The following is a 21,736-nucleotide window of genomic DNA, read 5'->3' as shown; positions in this document are numbered from 1 at the left end:
AATCCAAGTTGGATTAAAAATTTCAACATTTTCTTTGAGGTAAAATGTACATTTTTATTCTTTAGACTTTGAAAGAAATTATGTTAAGACGTTTTTGTGGGCCCCTAAAAGTGTCCTGGTGCCTGGCAGGGAAGCCAGTGCTACACAGATCTGGTCAATGGAGCTCTTCCATAAATGGGACTGTCACCTAAGCAAGGTGATTTATATTTTAATAATTAATCATTTTCAAAGACAACTGAATAATTGGGAGAATAATCATGAAGTAATGTTAAGAGAAAACACCAGAAATCAAAACAATATGTGCGACATGATCTCAGTTTTTATTTATTTATCCTTTATTTTTCTTCTTTTTTTGGCTGAACTGCAGCTTCTGGGATCTTTAGTTCCCAGATCAGATATCAAACCCATGAACCCTGAAGTTGAAGTGCACAGTCCTAGCTGCTGGACTTCTAAGGAATTCCCACAATCCCAATTTAAAAAAGAAATCCCCATATATCTAATTGGCAAGAATTACACCAAATTTTAATAACAGTTAAGAGGATGATGGGATCATGCATAATCAGCCCCCGACTCTAATTCTTTAAAACTGTTTATAAGAGCCTGCTGTGCTGTGCTGTGTGCGCACGCTCAGTCGTGTCTGACTCTTTATGACCTTGTGGACTGTAGTCCGCCAGGCTCCTCTGTGCATGGGATTCTCCAGGCAAGAATCCTGGAGTGGGTTGCCACTTCCTCCTCCAGGGGATCTACCCGACCCAGGGATTGAACCACATCTCCTGCATTGGCTAGTGGGTTCCTTACCACTGTGCCACCTGGGAGTTCCTTATAAAGCATATATAACTTAAAAAAATGGAAATTTATGTTTATGCCCAGCCACTGACCTGGAGTGGAATCTGACTTCAGTTGTTTGACCCTTTGTAAACTGAAAATAAAAAATAAAGGAAACATTGACCATGGGCTGGGAATACTCACATTGTAGTTAATCTATAGGTAGAAAGGTAATTTTACCTTTCAGGGTGCTATGGTTATCTTCGTTTTTGCTGATGAGGCAGTGCAGGCTCAGAAAGGTTAAGTAACTTGTCCAAGGTTAGAAGTGGAGCTGGGATCTGTCCTTTTCGTATTCCTCCTCACTGGATGAGATGATCCCATTCACCCCTCAGCTCTGCTGTTCTGAGATTCCCTGAGGTAGTAGGGAAAATAGTACTTTCCATATTAATCTCTGTCTCTTCTCTCTGAATTTCCAGGATTTCAGTGCCTCCTTTCCTAAGCAAGAGACACTTTCAAGCCTGGCTGGAAATGACCTTTTCTGGAGTGAGGTAGATGTGATCCAGGCAACTGATAACTTCAACCCAAGCCACAAAATCAGTGAGGGGACCTTTGCCGATGTCTACAGAGGGCAAAAGCATGGCACACCGTTTATCTTCAAGAAGCTCAGAGAGGTAGGCACTTCTTGGTTTCCAGTAAGAGGTGGAGGCTGCATGGTGAGGCTGGATTTTCATGTGTCAATGTCTTTTCCCACAGATGGCCTGTTTAGGTCCAGGATCAGTTGAAAAATTCTTCCAGGCAGAGGTACAAATTTGTCGTAGGTAAGCCTCCTCTTTGGAAAATACTTTGTTTGATAGCTATAGTGCTTCCTATGTGGCAACATGTTTTAAGCATTTTCTTTATGTAATCCTTATAAGAACCCTGTAACATGGCTACTATTATCACATTATTTTACACATGGACAAATTGTGGCACAGAAATGTTAAGTGTTTTGTCCAAGATCACACAGCTAGTATGTGGCAGAGCTGGAATTTGGTTGGTTGATCTGACTCCTTACATGCTTTTTCTCTGTAGCCACTGTATGCATGGATTAGAATTATAAAAGAACCTCGGCTCACTTGGCTCAACTCCATCCTTCCAGGGGGGAAAGAATCTGTTTCTGTCCCATTTTTTGAGATGGACAGAAATGTACTGATTCCAACTCTAAAAGCAAATGATGACCCACAGGCTTAGCCTGGCCTAGCTCTGTTTTGTTTTTGTTTTTGTTTTTTCCTAGCTCGGTTTTAATGGCCTAAGAGCTAGGAACAGTTTTTATGTTCTTAAACGGTTAAACAAATAAAAAGAAGATAATTTCATGACACATGAAAAGTACGTGAAATTCAAATATCAGCATCTATAATGAAGTTTATTGGAACCCAGCTGTGCTCATTTATTTCCGTGTCATCTGTGGCTGCTCTTTTGTGATCGTGCACAGTGGAGGAATTGTACCAGAAACAGATGGCCTACAATGGCTAAAATATTTACTGTCTAGTTTTTTACAGAGGAATTTTGTTTACCTCTGGTCTTGAGCAATAAGGGCCATCAAAAGTCATCCTCAAACCGGTGTTTTACAGATGATGAAACTGAGGCTGGAGAAGTAAAGTGAACCTCTCATCACAGAGCTTAGTGGGGGCAGGGGGACTGGGAAAGAGAGGGGGAGGACAGTTTGCAGACCTGGACACTTGGCCTGTCCCTGCTGTCATTGCCTGATGGATTTAACACATGCATCCTAGGCCTCTGCAGTGTGCTGGACACCAGCTGTCATTCGAGCTGGCAAGACACTCTGAGTTTCTCTGCCAAATATGTAGTCTCGGGAAAGCAGTGGGGGATGACTGTGGTATATTTTAAGAAATAAAGAAAGTTTTAAAGAGGAAAATAGAAATCACCTATTTTCCATAGCATCTGTAAATTACTACTACAATATTCAGATTTTTATATATTTTCTTTAGTCCTTTTTCTCTCCATATATATATATATGACTACACACAAACGCACACACATATACATATATACACATCCTTATCTATACACATACACATGCACACACATACACACTCTTAATGGAAACTGGAAATCTGATTCCCTTTCCATCTTGGTATAGTGCCTTCCTGGAGTAAGCAGCCATTGCTTCAGTCATTCATTTGGCAAGTGTGAGTCATCAAGGCCTTTCTTGGTTCTCGGGAGTGCAGACATGCAGCAAACACAGCGTCCGCCTTGGGGAGTTCATGGTGCCAAGGGGAGAGTGAATGTAAATAACTGGTGAGGGTGGAAAGTGTGCAGTAGGATGGCCTAGCCGGAAGCGGAGAGGGGCTGAGGGGCAGGCAGGCGGCCCTTGAAACAGTGTTTGGGAGAGTCCATCAGCATCTGCTTCACGGTGGAGGAGGGGAGAATGAAGGGGGTTTTTCAAAGCTATTTAGACAATGAAAGGTGACTAATTAGATGGGAGAGGTAAGGAGGTTTCTAGGAAATTGGATGGTTGGTTGGTTGGTCATGCCCTTGGTTGAGCAAATAACTGAGGCTGGAGAATCAGGTTTGGAACTTGTTGAGTCTAGGTTGTTCACCTGGAACACTGGGATGCAATTTGACATTCAGGTCTGGACTGTGGGTTGGACCTGGAGAGATGTAGGGGTGCTCCTCATAGAGAGGGTGCATTTTGTAGAGGTGAGAGTTCCCTGATGGAGCAGCTTATAAAATGAGCTGATGCGCCCATCCAGGGAGACTCAGGTTTCAGAGAAAGGCAGAGGAAGAGGGTCTTAGCAGAAAAGGCCAAGGAAGAGCTGTCAGAGAGGCAGGTGAGTCAGGCGGGAACAGTGACTTTCAGTCCGCCAGAAGAGGATTTTGTGAAGAATCACAAGTGGTTGGGGTATCATGTACTTTGAGTTCTTTGATTTCAAGCATCTTGAAGGCATGCAGTTGTCATCTCTTTACCCTCAGGAGGCAGAGCATTTGGTACCTGGGAGCTTCCTGGTGGCCTCAGGGGGTGGAGAGGGCCGAAGAGGTGGAGGAGGTAGGAAATGGGGGAGTCTTTGATTATTCTTTCTGTCTGATTCCTCATGCCTGCTCTGATGCCTAATTTCAGATGCTGTCACCCCAACGTCTTACCTCTGCTGGGCTGCTGCACTGGAGAACAGTTTTACAGCTTGATTTACCCATACATGGCAAATGGTTCTTTACAGGACAGACTCCAGAGTCAGGTAAGGGGCTGGGTCATGGTCAAAGAACAGGACTAGGCAGCACTCGCAGAATCAAGGATTAAGCAGTTAAATGAATCCAGAGGAGAAGGGGGCCCCGGAGTGGCCCTTCAAGGAGAGGAGTTGGGCCAAGATAGATAAGATCTGGCTAAACATCTTCAGGAAAAACCTATTTAGAAAGTTTTTTGACAAAGAGGCATTTAAGTCAAGAGTGAAACAAAGCTAGCCCGTAGCACTATGTTATCCAGTATTGTTCTGAAGGTACAAGGACAAGAGAAAGGATGAACAGATACAGAGCGCGGAAAGTGGAGGTAAATTTTTCTTAAAAATGATATTCTCATAAATTCCTATTTATTTGTGAATGTATGGAATATTTATGGAGAGATACAGAAAACTGGTGCCTTGACTGCCTCTGGGGAGAACTATGTAGACGGGGCTCAGGTTGGGAGACAAACTTTTACTACATACTCATTTGACCTTTTGCATATCATATCATATGAGTGTTATATCTATTAATGTTGTAAGTTTTAAGACAAACAAGCCTCCTTCCCATAAAGTCCTCAAAGAGAGTGACAAAAGTTATTCCACAACAGAATTATTGGTTCCCTTGGGAGGGATCAGATAAAGTAGTTATTCATGGTATAATAATGATTGTTAGCTTTGCTGAGCTCTCACTGTGGGCAGGACACCGTGATAATGGCTTTGTACATCTCCTTCAGGCCTTGCCACAACCCCAGAGGTTCCCCCATTTTCAAAAAGAGGAGGCTCTGCCGCAGAGAAGCAAAGGAACTTACCACACAGCTGACGTGTTATCAGGGCAAGAGTTTAAACGAGGTTCATGTGGCTCCAGATTCTATTGGCAAGGCCAGTTCTTAGAGGATGTAGAATCTAAGAGGTCACCTGAAAAATGAGAAGGGATTTTTCTTGGACATTCAGTCTCAGAACAACGGTGGAAGTATAGAGGGCTTTAGACCACCATAATCTCTATCAGCTCTTGTGAAATCTCTCCAAATACTTGTAAAATCAGCTCGTGTGCCTGATGAGCCAACACCAGGTCCCTAGCTCCTCTCCCAAGCAGCCCCTCTTAGAGAAAAATTCCAGAACTGCTGCATGAAAGTCAGGATAAAAATAGCTGCTATTTATTGAGCACCCACTGTGTGGCAGGTACTATGCTGGGGGCGTACTATTCACTCCTTTGAATCCTTACTACAACCTTAAAGCATAGGGATTAACGTTTCTATTTTATATCAGAAAAAACTGAGGCTCAGAGACTTTGAGTGTCTTCCAAAGTCACACAGCTAGTGTGTGTCTGGGCTGGGATTTATACCTAGATCTGTCTGATGTCAAAACCAGCTCCCTGCCTGTAAACCATGCTGGCTGAGCCCTGTTGTAGAGGACCTGAGGGCTGGCGGAGAGACAGGAGCCCAGGACTCTGCCACTTTAAAGTCCATTGAGACTTTAAAAAGGCACAGGTGTCACTATTCTGTCCTCTTCTTTCTCTTAGGGCGGCTCAGACCCTCTCCCCTGGCTCCAGCGCATCAGCATCTGCTCAGGACTGCTTCATGCCGTGGAGCACCTGCACAGCTTGGAGATCATCCACGGCAATGTCAAGAGGTGAGAGAGGAGGGCTGAGCCCCGCCCCAGGCTGGGCTGGCAGGGGTGAGGCCACGCACACTGCTGGTCCCATTCCTCCCCCTTTGTCTCTCTTTTCTTTGACTTTCTCTCCCCTCCTTGCCTCTCATGGATCTCTTTTTCTTTGCTATTCCCTGAAACATCAGTGTTTCTAGGGGGTACTCTGTCTCTGGGTGCTGTCAGCACGACTGCCTGTCTCCGTGTTTGTCTTTCCCTAACAGAGGTATTTCCCCAACAAGTTTGTTGGTATTTCCCCACAAGCCTTCCATTCCCCTGCCGTATTTCACTTCCCCTCCAGCAGCCGACCTGGACTGGGTCCTTGAGCTGTGGCTGTGACTGCTGGGCTCCCTGGGCTTCTGAGACCTGCTCTCGTTCGTGCATCTGTTGTCACAGATACCGTGACACAGGTTAGGTGTGCACCCCAGCATCTCAGTACCGTGCTCCCAAGATTAGAAACATGGAGAGGGATTCCAGAGGATACCAGAAGACCTGGCAACAGTGACCTCGAAACCATAGAGTTTGCACTTCCCCAGAGTTCTCTCCTCTTTTGGCCAGTGGAAGCCCTTTCCTCTTTTCTCCCCCGTGATTTTTATTGAATTGTGCCAACAATTGTAATAGCAAGAAAGGAAGTGAAGGTCCAAGAGGTCATCCTGACCCTATTACCCTGACTCACCACGTGGCCTCCATTTCTCTGCTGTTTTTTTTTTTTCCTCCAGCCCCGGCCCACACAGATATCTCAGCCCTCAGATAGCACTATTACCTGATTACCCAGTCATAGTCTCTTTTCCCCCATGAGTTAAACATTTCCTCACGTTGCGTGTCATCAATTTTTTGGTACTTCTTTGTCTTCCATTGAAGGTATTTGCCCATAAATTACATAACTACTCCTAATAGCCAATATTGGAATTGGTGTCTACTTTTTTTGGGTGACAAAATGAAAGGCTTTATTGAAAAGGGGTGTTTAAGTGAACAGCAGCAGGGTCAGGGAACCCAGGAGAATTGATCTCTGTATCTACTTTTTAAAAACCATTTAGGGTTAGTTTGAATATTTCTTTTAAAGGTTTTATTATTATTTTTTTTTTGATGTGGGTCATTTTTAACGTCTTTATTGAATTTGTTACGATATTACTTCTGTTTTATATTTTGATTTTTTGGGCCATGAAGCATGTGGGGTCTTAGCCCCCTACCCAGGGGTTGAATCTACACACCCTGCGTTGGAAGGCAAAATCTTTTTTCTTTTTTTAACATTTTGTTTTGTATCGGGGTATAGCCGATTAACAACGTTGTGATAGTTTCAGGTGAACAGTGAAGGGACTCAGCCGTACATATACATATCCATTCTCCCCCAAAACCTCCTCACATTGGAAGGTGAAGTCAATCACTGGACCGTGAGATAAGTCCCCAGATTGAATATTTTTATACATGTAGGTTAGTTTTTAAAAATTGAATTTAAAAATAAATAAATAAATAAAAATTAAATTTTTTTCCTTTGGAGTACTTTCTGAGAGTATTCATTCCTGTAGGTTAGATGCTTAAGTCTAAGAATGTTTTTACTGTTCTTATTCCCCATGATCTGAGCAGGTTCAGTCCCGAAGAATGCTGACGTTTAGACTTGAGTCAGCAAGGCCATAGCTGGGGGTTGGAACAGCTTCAGAAGAGATGGAGCCAGTACAGCCTCTGGGCTCAGGGCTGACATCTGTGGCGATAAGGATGGCTGCACCTCTCTGGCCACCGAATGCCATTTCTGGGGCAGCAGGACTGATCTTAGCTTCATCCTCATTTGCTGGTGAAGATGGGCTCCCAATCCCCACTCCCCCATCAGGACTGGCTCATAAACTTGTTGAGGGTCTTCAGTGACCCTCGCTGGCTGGCACTGCTCACTACTACATTGCTTTCCAAAAGGGTCTCCATGGCAACCTCTTCTTGTCCACCTCCAAACAACAAGGTTCTCTCTGCCTTCTTTCCCACAGCTCCAATGTTTTGCTAGACCAAAACTTCACCCCCAAGCTGGCTCATTCGATGGCTCACCCATGTCCTGTCAACAGAACATCAAAATACACCATGATGAAGACCCACCTTTTCCAGGCCTCCACTGCATATCTTCCGGAAGATTTCATCAGAGTGGGGCAGCTGACAAAGCGAGTGGACATATTCAGCTGTGGAATAGTAAGAGCTTCCTTCTGTGCTCAAATCAGGCCTGCACACATCTGTCTTTCCCATGGCTCCTCTGTAAGCACAAACTAGAAATGTTCCACAAAGTACAGCAGGAGTTGGCAAACTATGGCCCACAGGTCAGAACTGGCCTACGGCCTATTTTCTATGGCCTGTAATTAAGAATAGTTTTTATGTTTATAAAAGACTGAATAATAACAGCAACAGCAATAATAAAAGAACGTGTGACAGAAATTGTTTGTGGCTCACAAAACCTAAAATATTTACTATCTAGCAATATCTCTAGAAATATTTACTTTCTAGAGAAAATTTGCCAACCCTTGAAGTAAAGCTCCCCCTCCCCATGAGTGTCCAGATTCTAATAGGCTACAGATAGCTCCTGACTTCCCTGATGTGCATTCAGATGCCATCTAATTATCCGTCCACTTGGCTATTTCGTCTTGTTTGTTCATCTGTCTGTTTAGTCCATCTGTCCATCCATCAGTCCAGTTATTATCCAGCCATTCATGCAACAGCCACCCATCCATTCAGAATCCATCCAGCCATCCAACCCGTGTCCTAATCACCACTGCTGTCCATCATTACTGTGTGCCAGACACTTGGGCTATAAATGTAGCTAAAACACAGTCCCTCCCCCAAGAGTTCATGGTCTGAGTCTAGCATCTCCAAAGCACATTTCTATAAAACACCAGTTCCCTGAGGTCTCAATAGGTTTGATGTGTTTAAAGGGTTTTGATGTGTTCAAATAGGTTTGAGAAATGCTGGGTTGAACAAGGTTATGCAGGAAAAAAAGTTACCACAAAAAATTAACCAGGGCCTTTCATACGGTAATGGTCTTTAATCTGGTAATAGTGAAGCAAGGGTATGCGGCATGTCCCAAATTCCCTTGACTATGGAACCTTGTTTTCTTAGCATCTCTAAACATCAGAGACCCGGAGATCCCAGTCTGGGAAGTTCGGGTTGAGAAAAGTGACGGTTTCTGGCTGACCTCTGCCTAGAGCCAACAGCTGCATCTTGGCCCTTGCCTTCTCTCTTCGTCTCCAGCCTCAAGCTCTGTACTTCCTCTCTTTGACCACAGTCTGTCTGGTTCTTCCACTAATGCCCTTCTTCTGAGCCACCTTCTGCCCTCGGCCCAGCTTCCACATACCAGGTTCTGCTTCCCTCTGTCTCCTGGCCCATCAGCCCTTCTGGTTTACTTGTCCCCCAGTTCTTTCCTGCCTCACCCCCTCCCTACCCCCACCAGCCCCACTGTGGGGGGTGCTCAGTGAAGCTCAGCAGGGTCAGCCCAGGATCCTCCTCCCTTAAGAGCCAGTGGAACTAAACCCCAAAGCTGCCAGGCACTTACAGTGTAGAGCTGAAGAGCATGAGTTTGAGTCCCAGCTCAGCTGCTTTCAGCTGTGTGACCTAGGGTATCACTGATAACTCTGGGCCTCAGTTTTATACTCTGTAAAATGGAGGTAATGATGCATATAGACATTAATGAGATTCATAAGATAACATATATAAACTGGTTAGCAGAGTATGTTGCATTGATCAATATGATTATTATTATGGGGATTATTGTTAATTATTATAATTATCCCTGCCTTCATACCCTCACTCCTGATTTCTGTTTATGCTTGACTTTTTAACTCAGTTCTTGATGTAACAATTGACTTCCCCTTTCATTCATTCAGTGAGTGCCTACTGGCTCCCTTCAATCTTTTTCTCAGCCCTGCTGCTGACGGATGGTATGATTTCCAACTTTGGTTCTTGTTGTGGGGAACACTGCCTTTCTCTGTTGTTATTGTTGTGTATCTTTTTTTTTTTAATATAGCTGGTTTACGACATTGTGTTAGTTTCTGCTATACAGCATAGTGACTCAGTGATACACATGTATACATTATTTTTTATATTCTTTTCCATTGTGATTTATCCAAGGATATTGAATGTAGTTCCCTGTGCTATATAGTAGTAAGTCACTGGCTTTTTTGATGAGCGCTAAGTAATTTTTGTGAAAGGCCTGGCACAGGGCCTGCCCTGTGGAAGAGGCAGAGGAAGCTTGTCTGTTCGTTTCCTCTTATTCTTTCCTCCTGTCTTGGCAGGACCTCGGCTGGAGTCCCTTTTCTCTTGGCTCCCCTCCGGCAGCTGCAGGGGTGCCTTCTGCTGCCCTCTCCTGGCCGCTGCAGTCTGTTAGTAACGCTGCAGGCCCTTTCAGGGTGGAGGAGTTCTTGGCAGTCGTTCAGTAGCTCAGTCGTGTCAGACTCTTTGAGACCCCATGGACTGCAGCACGCCAGGCCTCCCTGTCCTTCACCGTCTCCCGGAGCTTGCTCAAACTCATGTCCATTGAGTCAGTGATGCCATCCAACCATCTCATCCTCTATCGTCCCCTTCTCCTCCTGCCTTCAATCTTGCCCAGCATCAGGATCTTTTCTAATGAGTTGGCTCTTCACATCAGGTGGCCAAAGTATTGGAGTTTCAGCTTCAGCACCACTCCTTTCAGGATTGATTTCCTTTCGGATTGACTGGTTTGATCTTCTTGCAGTCCAAGGGACTCTCAAGAGTCTTCTCCAATACCAGAGTTCAGTCAGTTCTTTGGTGCTTATCCTTCTTTATGGTCCAACTCTCACATCCATACATGACCACTGGAAAAACCGAAGCTTTGACTAGACAGACCTTTGTTGGTAAAGTAATGTCTCTGCTTTTTAATATGCTGTCTAGGTTGGTCATAGCTTTTCTTCCAAGGAGCAAGCATCTTTTACTTTCATGGCTGCAGTCACCATCTGCAGTGATTTTGGAGCCCCCAAATAAAGTCTGTCACTGTTTCCTTTGTTTCCCCATCTATTTGCCCTGAAGTGATGGGACTGGATGCCATGATCTTCATTTTTTGAATGCTGAGTTTTAAGTCAGCTTTTTCACTCTCCTCTTTCACCTTCATCAAGAGGCCTTGATGAAGTTTAGTTCCTCTTTGCTTTCTGCCATAAGGGTGGCGTCATCTGCATATCTGAGGTTATTGAGATTTCTCCCGGCAATCTTGATTCCAGTTTGTACTTCTTGGCAGTAATTAGACCTTATTCTGTCTTTGAGAGAAGTTGTTGGAGGGAGATTTAACACTAAGCTGGAGTACCCACTCCCTCATATATACAGTCATTAGATCATCATGTACCAGATAAGGATACAGGCTCACATTTTAGTTTCTTGCCCACAGATCACCCCAGCATGTAAGGAACAGAGTCAGAATGTGAACCCAGGCCTATGTGACTGGCTAGACTCCGTAGCCAATGTGCTGTTACCTCCGCTGAGAATTTCTGTTCAAAGCAGCTCTTGCATTAAGATACAAATCACAGTTTGTCAGTTTGGTGGTGGCTTACACCAGCTCAGGACTGTGTTCCTTTCATGAATGGATGAATTAATGAGCAAATAATGTTAATAAAAGCCTGTGGATGAAAATGCTATGGATATTGCCAAGATTTTCTGTCTGGAATAGGTATCTGCATGTAGATTCATCCTTTTCTTGAGATTAACGTAGCAGTGCCTGCTTACCATTTTTGATGAGTTTTAAATGAAAATATATTTAATATACAGTGTGTGTGTATACATATGTATGTATGTATACAGATAGATGTTTATATATGGGGGGGAGAGGGAAAGGTGTGTGTGTGTTTGTGTGTGTGTATCTATCTGATGGTAATACACACACATTTGGTTTTCATCCTCCTTGCTTTGCTATCAGTTTAAACCTCTCCTAGCAGCTGAGTGACGTGTTTAGCTAGAGAAGGTGTTTAGTGATGTTTACATATTCCAGATTTGGGGCAAGTGTCTATGCTGGCAAATGACAGAGCCAGGCCTGAAGCTCAGACTGTATTCCTGAGAATAAGCTTCTCTCTTGGCCAGAATCTCCTGTGTGAACTTGCGTATGTATGTCCGAACCGTGCTAACTCTGTATTCTCTCCAGGTGTTAGCCGAGGTCCTCACAGGCATCCCGGCGATGGACAACAACCGGAACCCAGTTTACTTGGTAAGGGAACCAACCCTTCTGGCTCACAGCTCTGAGGGGTCGAAGGGTGGGGAGAGTAGGAACCTCCACTGTACCCATCTGTACCCATTTTTATTGCTAATGAGGCCTAAATCCAGGGTTTGGTTTGTACCTGTGCAAAGCAGCTGTAACCTTCCCCCTTCACCAGCCAGACAACAACTACTTTTGCATGAAAATAGAGTTTAGAAAGTTTGGGGGAAATCCATTTCTTCTGTCTACATGTCAGGCAATCAAATAGGGTTTGTTTGTTTGTTTGTTTTGGCCACACCATGCAGTATGTGGGCTCAGTTCCCCAAGCAGGGATCAAACCCACGCCCACAGCAATGGAAATACAGTATTAATCTCTGGACCAGCAGGGAAGTCGTAGCCGTTGTCTTTAAAGTGGTGAAAGTAAATTTCAGCCCTTTTAGGTTTCTATGATAATTTCTAAATAATTTCTATTTTGTAGGTTTATAACAACTCTCATTCAAGTATACATGTGTGTGTGTATAGTGTCAATTTCAAAAATGCAATGATACAGCCCAGCTCTGTGCTTGACACTTTATATATGCGTGTGTGAGTGCTCAGTCATGTCCTACTCTTTGCAACCCCATGGACTATAGCCTGCCAGGCTCCTCTGTCTATAGTATTTTCCAGGCAAAAATACTGTAACGAGTTGCCATTTCCTCCTCCAGGGGATCTTCCCAACCCAAGTCTCCTGCACTGGCAAGTGGATTCAGTTGGGAGTTGGTTAAAAAAGTGACAATAGTGGGGACTTCCCTGGTGATCCACTGGTCAAGAATCCTCCAGGGAACACAGGTTTCATCCCTGGTCCGTGAGCTAGGATCCCACACACCACAAGGGAGCTAAAGGCACGTGCTACAACTTCTGTAGCTTATGAGCCCTAGAGCTTGTACTCTGCAACGAGAGAAGTCATCATAATGAAAAGCCCTTGCACACCCTGATTAGAGAGTAGCCCCCATTCACCCCACCTATGGGAAGCCCGCGTGCAGCAGTGAAGGCCCAGCACAGCCGGAATAAAGAAAGAAAGAACAACAATAGGGACTTTCCTGGTGGTCCGGTGGTTAAGACTTCACACTGCCACGGGACAAGACCCATGACTTCGTTGGGAGTAGCCAGCTGGGGAGCGTCTCCTTACACCATTCCTTCAGGGCAATCACTGTACAGGTTCTCATTTGTTTCAGATGGTGTATTAATTTCCTATATTTAATCTATGTAATCAATACAAGTAATATATTTATAACCTATTTATATAAGTAAATGCATACATGCAAAATGTATCATGTAACATATAATTTATGCTATAAAAATATATCTATATATTTATATAGTAATATATCTGTGTTATTTATATAGCATATCTTCTGTTTTATGCATAGTTCAGATTTCTGCTAAGTAGCATAAAATATAACATGTAGTACAAAATTTATAAAATATAAAAATATACATAGTATTATTTATATAGTACATCTCCTATTAAATGTATATGGGCCAGAATCTTACATCCTAACAGTTTCCTGTAAATGTTAACAAGGTGAGTTATTAGCATAACTATACTATATTGTACTATACTGGTATAATTATGCTATACTGTACTATATAAATGATAGCTATTATTACTATTAATTACAATCACTAATAGAGCATTGAATGTTGATTCTGTGTCAAGTTCCATACTTTATGCACTATGTCTTCTAATTTGTGTTAATCCTATTCCCATTTTCCTGATGAAGCAACACAGGCCTAGAAAGGTTAAGCCCCTGCATGATGATATGAGGGTACTATGAAATGCCCTGTACATGTGAGGAATTTAGCTGTTCTCCAATTCTTGGCTATTTTACTTGTTTCTGGGATCCTCACAATTATTTTTTAAAAACTATGTTGGTTTTCCGAGTGTTTGCAGCTCTGGTGCCATCCTGGAGGTGGGTGGGGCACATGTACCCCACACCCCTGGACCTCACATGGGGGTGTTTCCACTCTTTCCCACAGAAGGATTTACTGCTCCATGAAATTCCCGGAAGCACCACATCGCTCTGCTCCAGGAAGACAGGTGTGGAGAAAGAGATGGCCAAGGAGATCTGCCAGAAATACCTGGAGAAGAGAGCAGGGAGGCTGCTGGAGGCCCACGCCGAGGCCTTAGTCATGGCCGCCTGCCTCTGTCTGCGGAGGCGCAACGCCAGCCTGGCAGAGGTGAGCCTGAAGCTCAGCCCTTCCCTAGTGATGAGCCCTGTTTGTGAGTCGGCTTTACCAGGGGCCCATTACAATCCCTTTACCAGTCCCTTCACCGAGAAGTGATTTCATACTCCAGAGCCGTATTTGGTTGCAAACAGCAGTGTCTGCTGGAGCTGACAGCAGCTAAGCTGGAGTCAGAGGTCCTGAGGGTACCTCAGACCATACTCTCAGATGTAACAGAAGTCCCTCTGTTTTCTCTGAACCTGCTTTATTCCTCGTCCCCTCTGTGGGCCCCTTTTCCTTCCCTCCATCCTCTTGGTCGGAGAAGGCAATGGCAACCCACTCCAGTACTCTTGCCTGGAAAATCCCATGGACAGAGGAGCCGGGTAGGCTTCAGTCCATGGGGTCTCAAAGAGTCAGACACAACTGAGCGACTTCACTTTCACTTTTTACTTTCATGCATTGGAGAAGGAAATGGCAACCCACTCCAGTGTTCTTGCCTAGAGAGTCCCAGGGACAGCAGAGCCTGGTGGGCCTCTGTCTATGGGGTCGCAGAGAGTCGGACACGACTGAGGTGACTTAGCAGCGTCCTCTTGGTCAGGGAATACAGCCATATTCATTTACATGTCATAGTTCTGTTTTCAGTAAGTGGCCAAGTCTCCAGGCCCCAATTTCAACCTCTTAGTGAGTGAAACTCATTGGCTTAGCTAGAGTCAGGTGTCCACCTGTTGGCAATCAGGTAAGGTAGGAGTTCAGTATATAAACCTCCTGGCTAGGGGTGTCAAGCCTGGCAGGTGGCAGGGCCAAGTCCCAGAGAAAGCAATCATTTCTTAGCCCATGGACTAGGCAGACACACCAGAAATCAACCACCACAGCACATAAACATTTTCCTGTGGCTAGGATATGCAGAGGTGGTTTCCATGGTAGTAGGTATAAATTTGGGGACCAAATTTGCTATGTCTTTTTAAGACAAAATAACTGCCTGAGAGGGCTCTTAGAGGTTATCCCGCTGAGTGATTTTGAAGTGGTGTCTGGCAGAGAGGGGCTCCTTGGGAGAGAGAGAAAAGAAAGAGAGCTGCAGGCCCTACCCATGACTCTAACCAGACATCCATTGTCACTTCTCATAACTGTATTGGGTTCTTAGTATTTTATTTGAGGAAAGGGTTTGGTAGCTGGAAAAACAACAACAACAAAGCCTTCAAACACCAATGTTTACAGCCAAGCCTCCCATTTTACAGACGAAGTCAAGACCCAGAGAAGTGGGGATGAGGCCAGAGGGATTTTTGGTCAGAGCCCTCTGGACTCCCGGCTCAGCCTCAGGTTCACCATCTTTTGCACCGGGGCATGGCAGGAGCCAGAGACCAAGTCCCGACTCTCAGCCTGGGCTGGCTTCAGTTACCTGAGCGCATTCGCTTATTCAGCAGTGGCGTGCTGGACCCTGGGGATAAATGGGGAACAAGGCAAGCCAGTTCCGCTTTCCTGGAGTTCACAGACATTGTGCAGTAACTGCCTGGTGAGTGGTGTATGACAGGGGAGCCCCACCCAGGACTTTCCCGAAGAAGTAATATGTAAGCAAATGAAGAGCAATCCAAGCAGAAGGAACAATGCATGCAAATAGCCTGAGTTGAGCGCCATCCTAGCAAGGTCAGGGGTCGGGTAGAAGGCCAGGGTGGCTAGAACACAGAGTGCATGGGGCAGAGTGGCTTGTGATGAGGCTGCTGGGGAAAAAACCTGACAGCAGAGGGCTTTGCAGGCACAGTCAGGATTTGGAGAAAGTCACTGGGGGTATTAAGCAGGCGCAGAACATAATCAGACTTATGCTTTAAAAAGATCTCTTTCCCGCAAGCTTCCTTCGTTTTATTCTTTTGTTCAGGGTATCAGTTAAAGTACATTCAAAGAAGCTGCTATGATGAGGAGACTCCAAAATAAGGGAGATAGAAATTTCCTCTTTTTAGCTCAAGAGTTTGAGTGTTGGCAGTCCAGAGCTGATGTGTCAGTGTCTCAGTATTAGGGATTCAGGCTCCTGTAAAATGGCTCTGCTATCCTTATCATGTGGCTTCCATTTCAGAGTCCAGGAAGGCTGCTGTAGCTCAGGCCATCACATTTACGTTCCAACCACTGAAAGGGAGTTTAAGAGGAGGGGGAAAAAAAAAAAAAGAGGAGAACATATCCTCTTCTTTTTAAGGGTGTGACTTGGAAATGCACACATCACTTTTTCTCACACCCCATAGGCCAGAACCAAGTTATGTAGTTCTGTAGTTTTTAGCTTGACAAACATTTACTGAGTACATTCTGTGAAGGTTTATCTCAAAAGGTAACATTTGAACTGGGCCTTGAAGCATGAGGAAGCATTTGCTATGTAGAATAAAAGGGACAGGGGACTATACATATACACAAAGGAATGAGAAATGGTCCTCGTCCCCAGTATTTCACAACCAAGCTAGGAAGATGAGAGATCAGTAAGGCCTGGACTTGAAGACAAGCAGACTTGGGTTTAGTGGTCAGCTCTGCCGCTCACTGACTGGGTGACCTTGGGCAAGGAACTTAACCTCTCTGATCTTTTAAATTTTTATTTATAAGAACTCCCTGTACGTTGTGCGTCAAAGGTGCTGTGTAAATTGCAAGGCACTGAGCAACTGAGATTTGTTATTTTTACTAAGGGTAGGTTTGTGTGCCATTTGTATGAGAGAGAATATGTGTGTAAGGAAGAAATATTTCTTCCCTGCCTGCCTTTAATCTTCCTAACCTCCCTAACCAGAACAGCCCTCAGGTGCAGTATCTATATTACTTAGGGCATTTCTAGTTGAAAGTGATAGAAACTCAATCCAAATTCTTAGATACAGACACACAGGCATGTAAACAGAAAGAGAAAGAGAAGGAAGCAGGGAGCCTGTGAATGAGCGATTTATTGGCTCATTTAACCACACCACAGGCAGGATGGGCATTGCTGGGGCAGCTAGGCCTACGGTCTCAACCAACAAAAGTACAACAGTTTGACTCTCTTGTGCCTTTGGCCCCTGTGCTCACTCTCTCTACCCTTGCACGGCACCCCCATCTCTAGCCCCTGCTTTACTCTGTGTGGGAGCTTCATTTTCTCCTACTGTAAACACGTTTTCTTTGTGAGGCAGGGTATCTGGCTGTGCCACTGGGAAGGAAAAGACAGTGTTTCCTCAATAAATATTAGGTGCAAGAGTCCCAGAGAAGGATTCTGATTGGCCTAGTTGGGTCACATGGTCAAATCTGGACCAATCATTAAGGTCACAGGGATGGGATACTGAGATTGACCCATCTGGGTCATGTGCTGAGGTCAACGGTGATGGGGTCAGCTCTTTTCAAAGGAAGGATGCTATTCTTCCAGGCAAAGCAACAATCATTTAGTTCTTCAGTCTCTCTCTCTCTCTCTCCCCTTGCCTGGGAGATCTGTTAGAATTTTAATTTCAGAAAGACTTCTTGATAAGTGCTCTCGTCTCTCTTCCCCAAGGTGTGTAGCTCCGTGGCTGCTGTGGAAGAGCAGCTGAGAGGTCAGGAGACCTCGCTCCCTTGTAGTGGGCTTTCTGAGGGCACAGGCTCTTCCTCCAACACCCCAGAAGAAACAGATGACGTGGACAATTCCAGCTTGGATGCCTCCTACTCCATGAGGGCTGCACCCTGGGCTGGGGCTACCTCCTCACCTCCCCTGACAGCGGATGAAGAAGGCATGCTGCTGGCTGGTGGAGCAGTGGAAGCTGACTCCTCCGCTGAGGCCTGTGCCCTGCCAGAGCCTCCCCAGGATGGTAAGCGTGGGGTCTCAGTACTTATACATGGTCACTTATGTCCCTTAACTCAGCCTATCATTTATTCCTTTTCTCCCTCATTCATGCATTAATTTTGTTATTCAGTTGTCGACCTGCCAGCTGACTGGATGAAGAGAGTCATCCTCCTTTCCATCCGCCCCCCCCGCCCCGATGTCCAGTCCCTCACTCAGGCCTCTCTATTGACCTAAATATCCTTCACCTCCATCTGCTTCTCTGCATTGCCTGTCCCCGTAACCCTCCCCCTTGTCTAAACTACTCTCCTCTTGCTGGATGACTGTACAGCCTCCCTGTGGCCTCCCTGATCTGCTCTGGTCCCTCACCAGTTCTTCTTCCAGGGACCAGCCACTGTGGTTTTTAATTAAAAAAAATTTTTTTTATTAATAATGATTTTACTTTTTTCTCTTTCATTTAAAAATGCTTCCCCCTGAATCACCATTACTAGATATAAGAAAGATAATTATGTTTGCTTCCACTTATAAATATAGTGTATGATATTTGTAAAAGATAACAGTATTGGGAAGCTATACAGGGAAGAACAAAATTGGCTTTTTCTTATAGGAAAAACTGGAAAATTAGTGCCAATTTTCTAATACTTTAACAAATCTACAGTGAGCATTCTTCAACTTATTTATGTATATCATTTAAATTAGGGTTAATCACATTATAAATATTACTTCTATGCCAGCAAAATGCATATTAAAAATTCTGATGTTCTCTACCAAACACTCATCAAAAAGATTAGGGAAACTTATAATTCTAATGACGAGTTTAGAGAGTCCTCACTTGCCTACATCCTAGAAACTTTTTTTTTTTTACTTTACAGTACTGTATTGGTTTTGCCATACATTGACATGAATCTGCCACGGGTGTACATGAGTTCCCAATCCTGAACCGCCCTCCCACCACCCTCCCCATATCATCTCCCTGGGTCATCCCAGTGCACCAGCCCCAAGCATCCTGTATCCTGGTTTTTTAAAAACAACTCCTGTCACCCCTCGTTTAAAGCCCTTCTGTGGTTCCCCACTGCACTTAGAGACCAAGTAAAAACTTTCCCCTGGGACTAGCAAAGCTCCTTGTGGTCTGTCGCCACCTGCCTTTGCACCCTCACTTCACACCTTGCCAGCTGCTTCCAAAGATACTTTCTGTTTCTGCCTCCTGGGTCCAAATACACCAGGTTCCTTCTGAAATAAACATTCAGAAGGCCTTGACAATTCAGCATCCTCTTCCCCTCGTAAACGTGGCTCTGAGTGTCTCAGACTCTGACCTTTCCTGTTGTTCCTCTTCCTACATGGAAGTGAGAGGAAAAAAAGAGAGTAAGCTTCATTCTAACACTGTCCCCCACTTCCAGGGGAGAAACATGGAAGCCCTTCCTCTCTGAAAGGTAGGGGTAGGTGGCAGGTTTTCCCTGCAAAGGCAGAAGCAGTGGCAATGCTCATTCCACTTAGGCCTGATTCAGAACCCCGATTTAAGTGAAAAATTCTGACCAAGTCTGACTTTCTTAGAATTACAATAATAGTAACTATTTCCAGCTGTCAGTAGTCGCAAAAGGTATTTACGTTTTGTTCAAGTTGCTTTTCTTTACATTGAATGTCAGCTACAGAGACTTCGTGGAAAATCGAGATCAATGAGGCCAAAAGGAAACTCATGGAGAATATCCTGCTTTACAAAGAAGAGAAACTGGATAGCATCGAGCTTTTTGGCCCCTGATGACTTGAACACAGCTGAGGACCCTCGTCCTCCATTGGAAAGATGAACATCAGATCAAGAAAAAGATCTAAGGAAGAATCGAGATCTCCCAGGAAACACCAAACATCAGCTTCCCTTGGGTCAGGTGGAGAGACATTTCCACTTTTCCAGAGTGAGTCAGGGGAGATAGGACTCAGCTTTCCAGGACACACGAATCCACGAAGTCCTCTTCCTTTCTGGGATTTGTCAGTCAGAGCTCTGGGTTATCAGGCCACTGAAGTGAAAACCCTGGTACATGAGCCCAGGATGTGGGCAATTTTGTGGCTCTGGGGAGTATGTGATGATAACCACCCCCGCAGATGCCGTTGCCTGGCTCTCACTCTCGACAACCACTGGAGCATTCTGAGTGCTGATGGCACTTTCCGAAGCTAAGCTCTCTAGGTCATATTTGCCACCAGCCACCTGCAAACTTCCATGACCTCAAAGACTTTCAACTTGCGTCCCAGTTCGGTTCTTCACTCCTTCCTCAAGGTCTCAAGTTTCACATATGCCAGACACTTGGCAGAAGGCTCTGGAGATTTCTCTGCTTTCTCTTTTGGAAATCTTGCAACTCACAGATATTTATTTAATGCTTACTCTGCACCTTTATTTTCCCACCCCACTAACGCTAATACTTTAAATGTAGCTGTTATTTAGAGAGTATGTGTTATTTATGGCTGGATGAAGAACCAGGGGAACTAGTTTCATGATTGATTCTGCTGCTAATTAAGTCAAGCATTTAATCTGTGGGACCTCAGTTTCCTTGTAAGTAACATGCATTCATTCATTCTCCCTCCCTGGGCTGTTGGGGAGGAAGAGGTAGAGACATGGCTACAGAAATACTTGGAAAATGCACATCTTGTTTTATTAAATAAATTTTTAAAAAGGACATTAAGTGTCTACTTTTGTTATTCATCTAACATTTATGCAATGGGTTTATTTCTGAAAAGTCATGTTGCAAGTCTTTTGTTAAAATGCTAATTTAAATTCAGTGTGTCCTATTTTAAATAAGCCTAATATAGTGATTTTTTTATTTTGTAAGATAAAAACACATTGGTAAAGCTAATGTGTATCATAATTAGTTGTGTGTCCAGATGATATAGAGAAGTTTCTCTGCATCCATGAGTGGTATAGGGTATAGCTAAGAGGTTGGGCGCTGGCTCTAAAATGTTGGCTGTTAATAGTTGGATGATCTTGGGCCAAATTAGGGAGTTACTTTGAGCCTCCGTTTCCTCATCTGTACAATGGGAGAGGATAAAAAGTACCAGTTTCATAGCTTTGATAGTAAAAGGGCATTCAACAGTAAGAAATCTGAGTGGGCTCCAGCCCAGGTGGACAGTGATTTGTACTAACACCTTTGTCTTAAGCTCTGGTGGCTGCGAGGATTCAACTAGAGTCTGTGTTATGTACCCCAAAAAGGACCTGAGATGTGGTAAGCACCTTCAAATTATGAACAGTATGTTTCCAAAGCATTTTGAGCAATAGAGGACAGTTGCCAATTGGGTAATATTTCCATATGACCCAGAAATTCCACTCCTATGTATCTAAGAAATGAAAACATGTTCATATAAAAACTTGCACACCAGTTTTTTATAACAGCAGTATCCATGATAGCCAAAAGGTAGAAACAACCCAAATGCCCCATCAACAGAATGTGTGGCATATGCATACAATGGAATTGTATTCAACCATAAAACATGAAGTACTGAAGCAACATGGGTAAACTTGAAAAGATAATGCTAACAGAAGCCAAACATATATACTTCCATTTTTGTGAAATGTCCAGAACAGGCAAATCCATAGAGACAGAAATTAGGAGTGTGTGTGTAGGGGAGCAGGGAGTGGTTTGGGGAGGGAAGTGGTAATGATCACAAGATTTTAGAGTGATGAAATGTTCCAAAATTAGATTATGGTGATGGTTGCACAACTCTAAATATACTAAAATATAATAGAATTATATATTGGTCAACTTTATGGTATGTAAATTATATCTCAATAAAATTATTAGAAGCACACAGAGTGGTTACTCACAGAGGTAAAAAATTTTGTATCTTGAGGCTCCATTTCTCATTTTTTACTACACACAGGGTATTTTCATTTATTCTGGATCCTGTTTTTTCTTGTCTTTTTGGGCTATTCTTCCTCAACAGTACATTTGGAGCACACACTTCTTTTTGCGTGCTATTCCATTGTATGGTTATTCTGTAATTTACGCAACTAACTTCACTTTCTGG

General features: G+C 44.0%; 1 protein-coding gene across 2 annotated transcripts in view; it reads left to right on the top strand.

Annotated features, from left to right (window-relative positions):
- Positions 1 to 20,391, top strand: part of IRAK2 (interleukin 1 receptor associated kinase 2) — a 54,677-nt gene extending 34,286 nt beyond the window's left edge. Inside the window, exons 5-13 of one of the 2 annotated variants that reach the window (XM_005695611.3) lie at positions 1,242 to 1,436; positions 1,519 to 1,583; positions 3,881 to 3,995; positions 5,497 to 5,606; positions 7,595 to 7,790; positions 11,731 to 11,793; positions 13,801 to 14,001; positions 17,465 to 17,756; positions 19,372 to 20,391. In XM_005695611.3, coding sequence (XP_005695668.2) covers positions 1,242 to 1,436; positions 1,519 to 1,583; positions 3,881 to 3,995; positions 5,497 to 5,606; positions 7,595 to 7,790; positions 11,731 to 11,793; positions 13,801 to 14,001; positions 17,465 to 17,756; positions 19,372 to 19,484 — 1,350 coding nt within the window. In that variant the 3' untranslated portion in view covers positions 19,485 to 20,391. Of the gene's footprint in view, positions 1 to 1,241; positions 1,437 to 1,518; positions 1,584 to 3,880; positions 3,996 to 5,496; positions 5,607 to 7,594; positions 7,791 to 11,730; positions 11,794 to 13,800; positions 14,002 to 17,464; positions 17,757 to 17,861; positions 18,592 to 19,371 lie in introns of those variants that run through there. The other variant, XM_005695610.2, reaches the window with a different exon arrangement.

The sequence above is a fragment of the Capra hircus genome, chromosome 22 (genome assembly GCF_001704415.2).
Source record: "Capra hircus breed San Clemente chromosome 22, ASM170441v1, whole genome shotgun sequence".
NCBI classification, from domain to species: domain Eukaryota; kingdom Metazoa; phylum Chordata; class Mammalia; order Artiodactyla; family Bovidae; genus Capra; species Capra hircus.
Note: the sequence above shows the minus strand (reverse complement) of the source record. Positions and strands in the feature narration are given on the sequence as shown.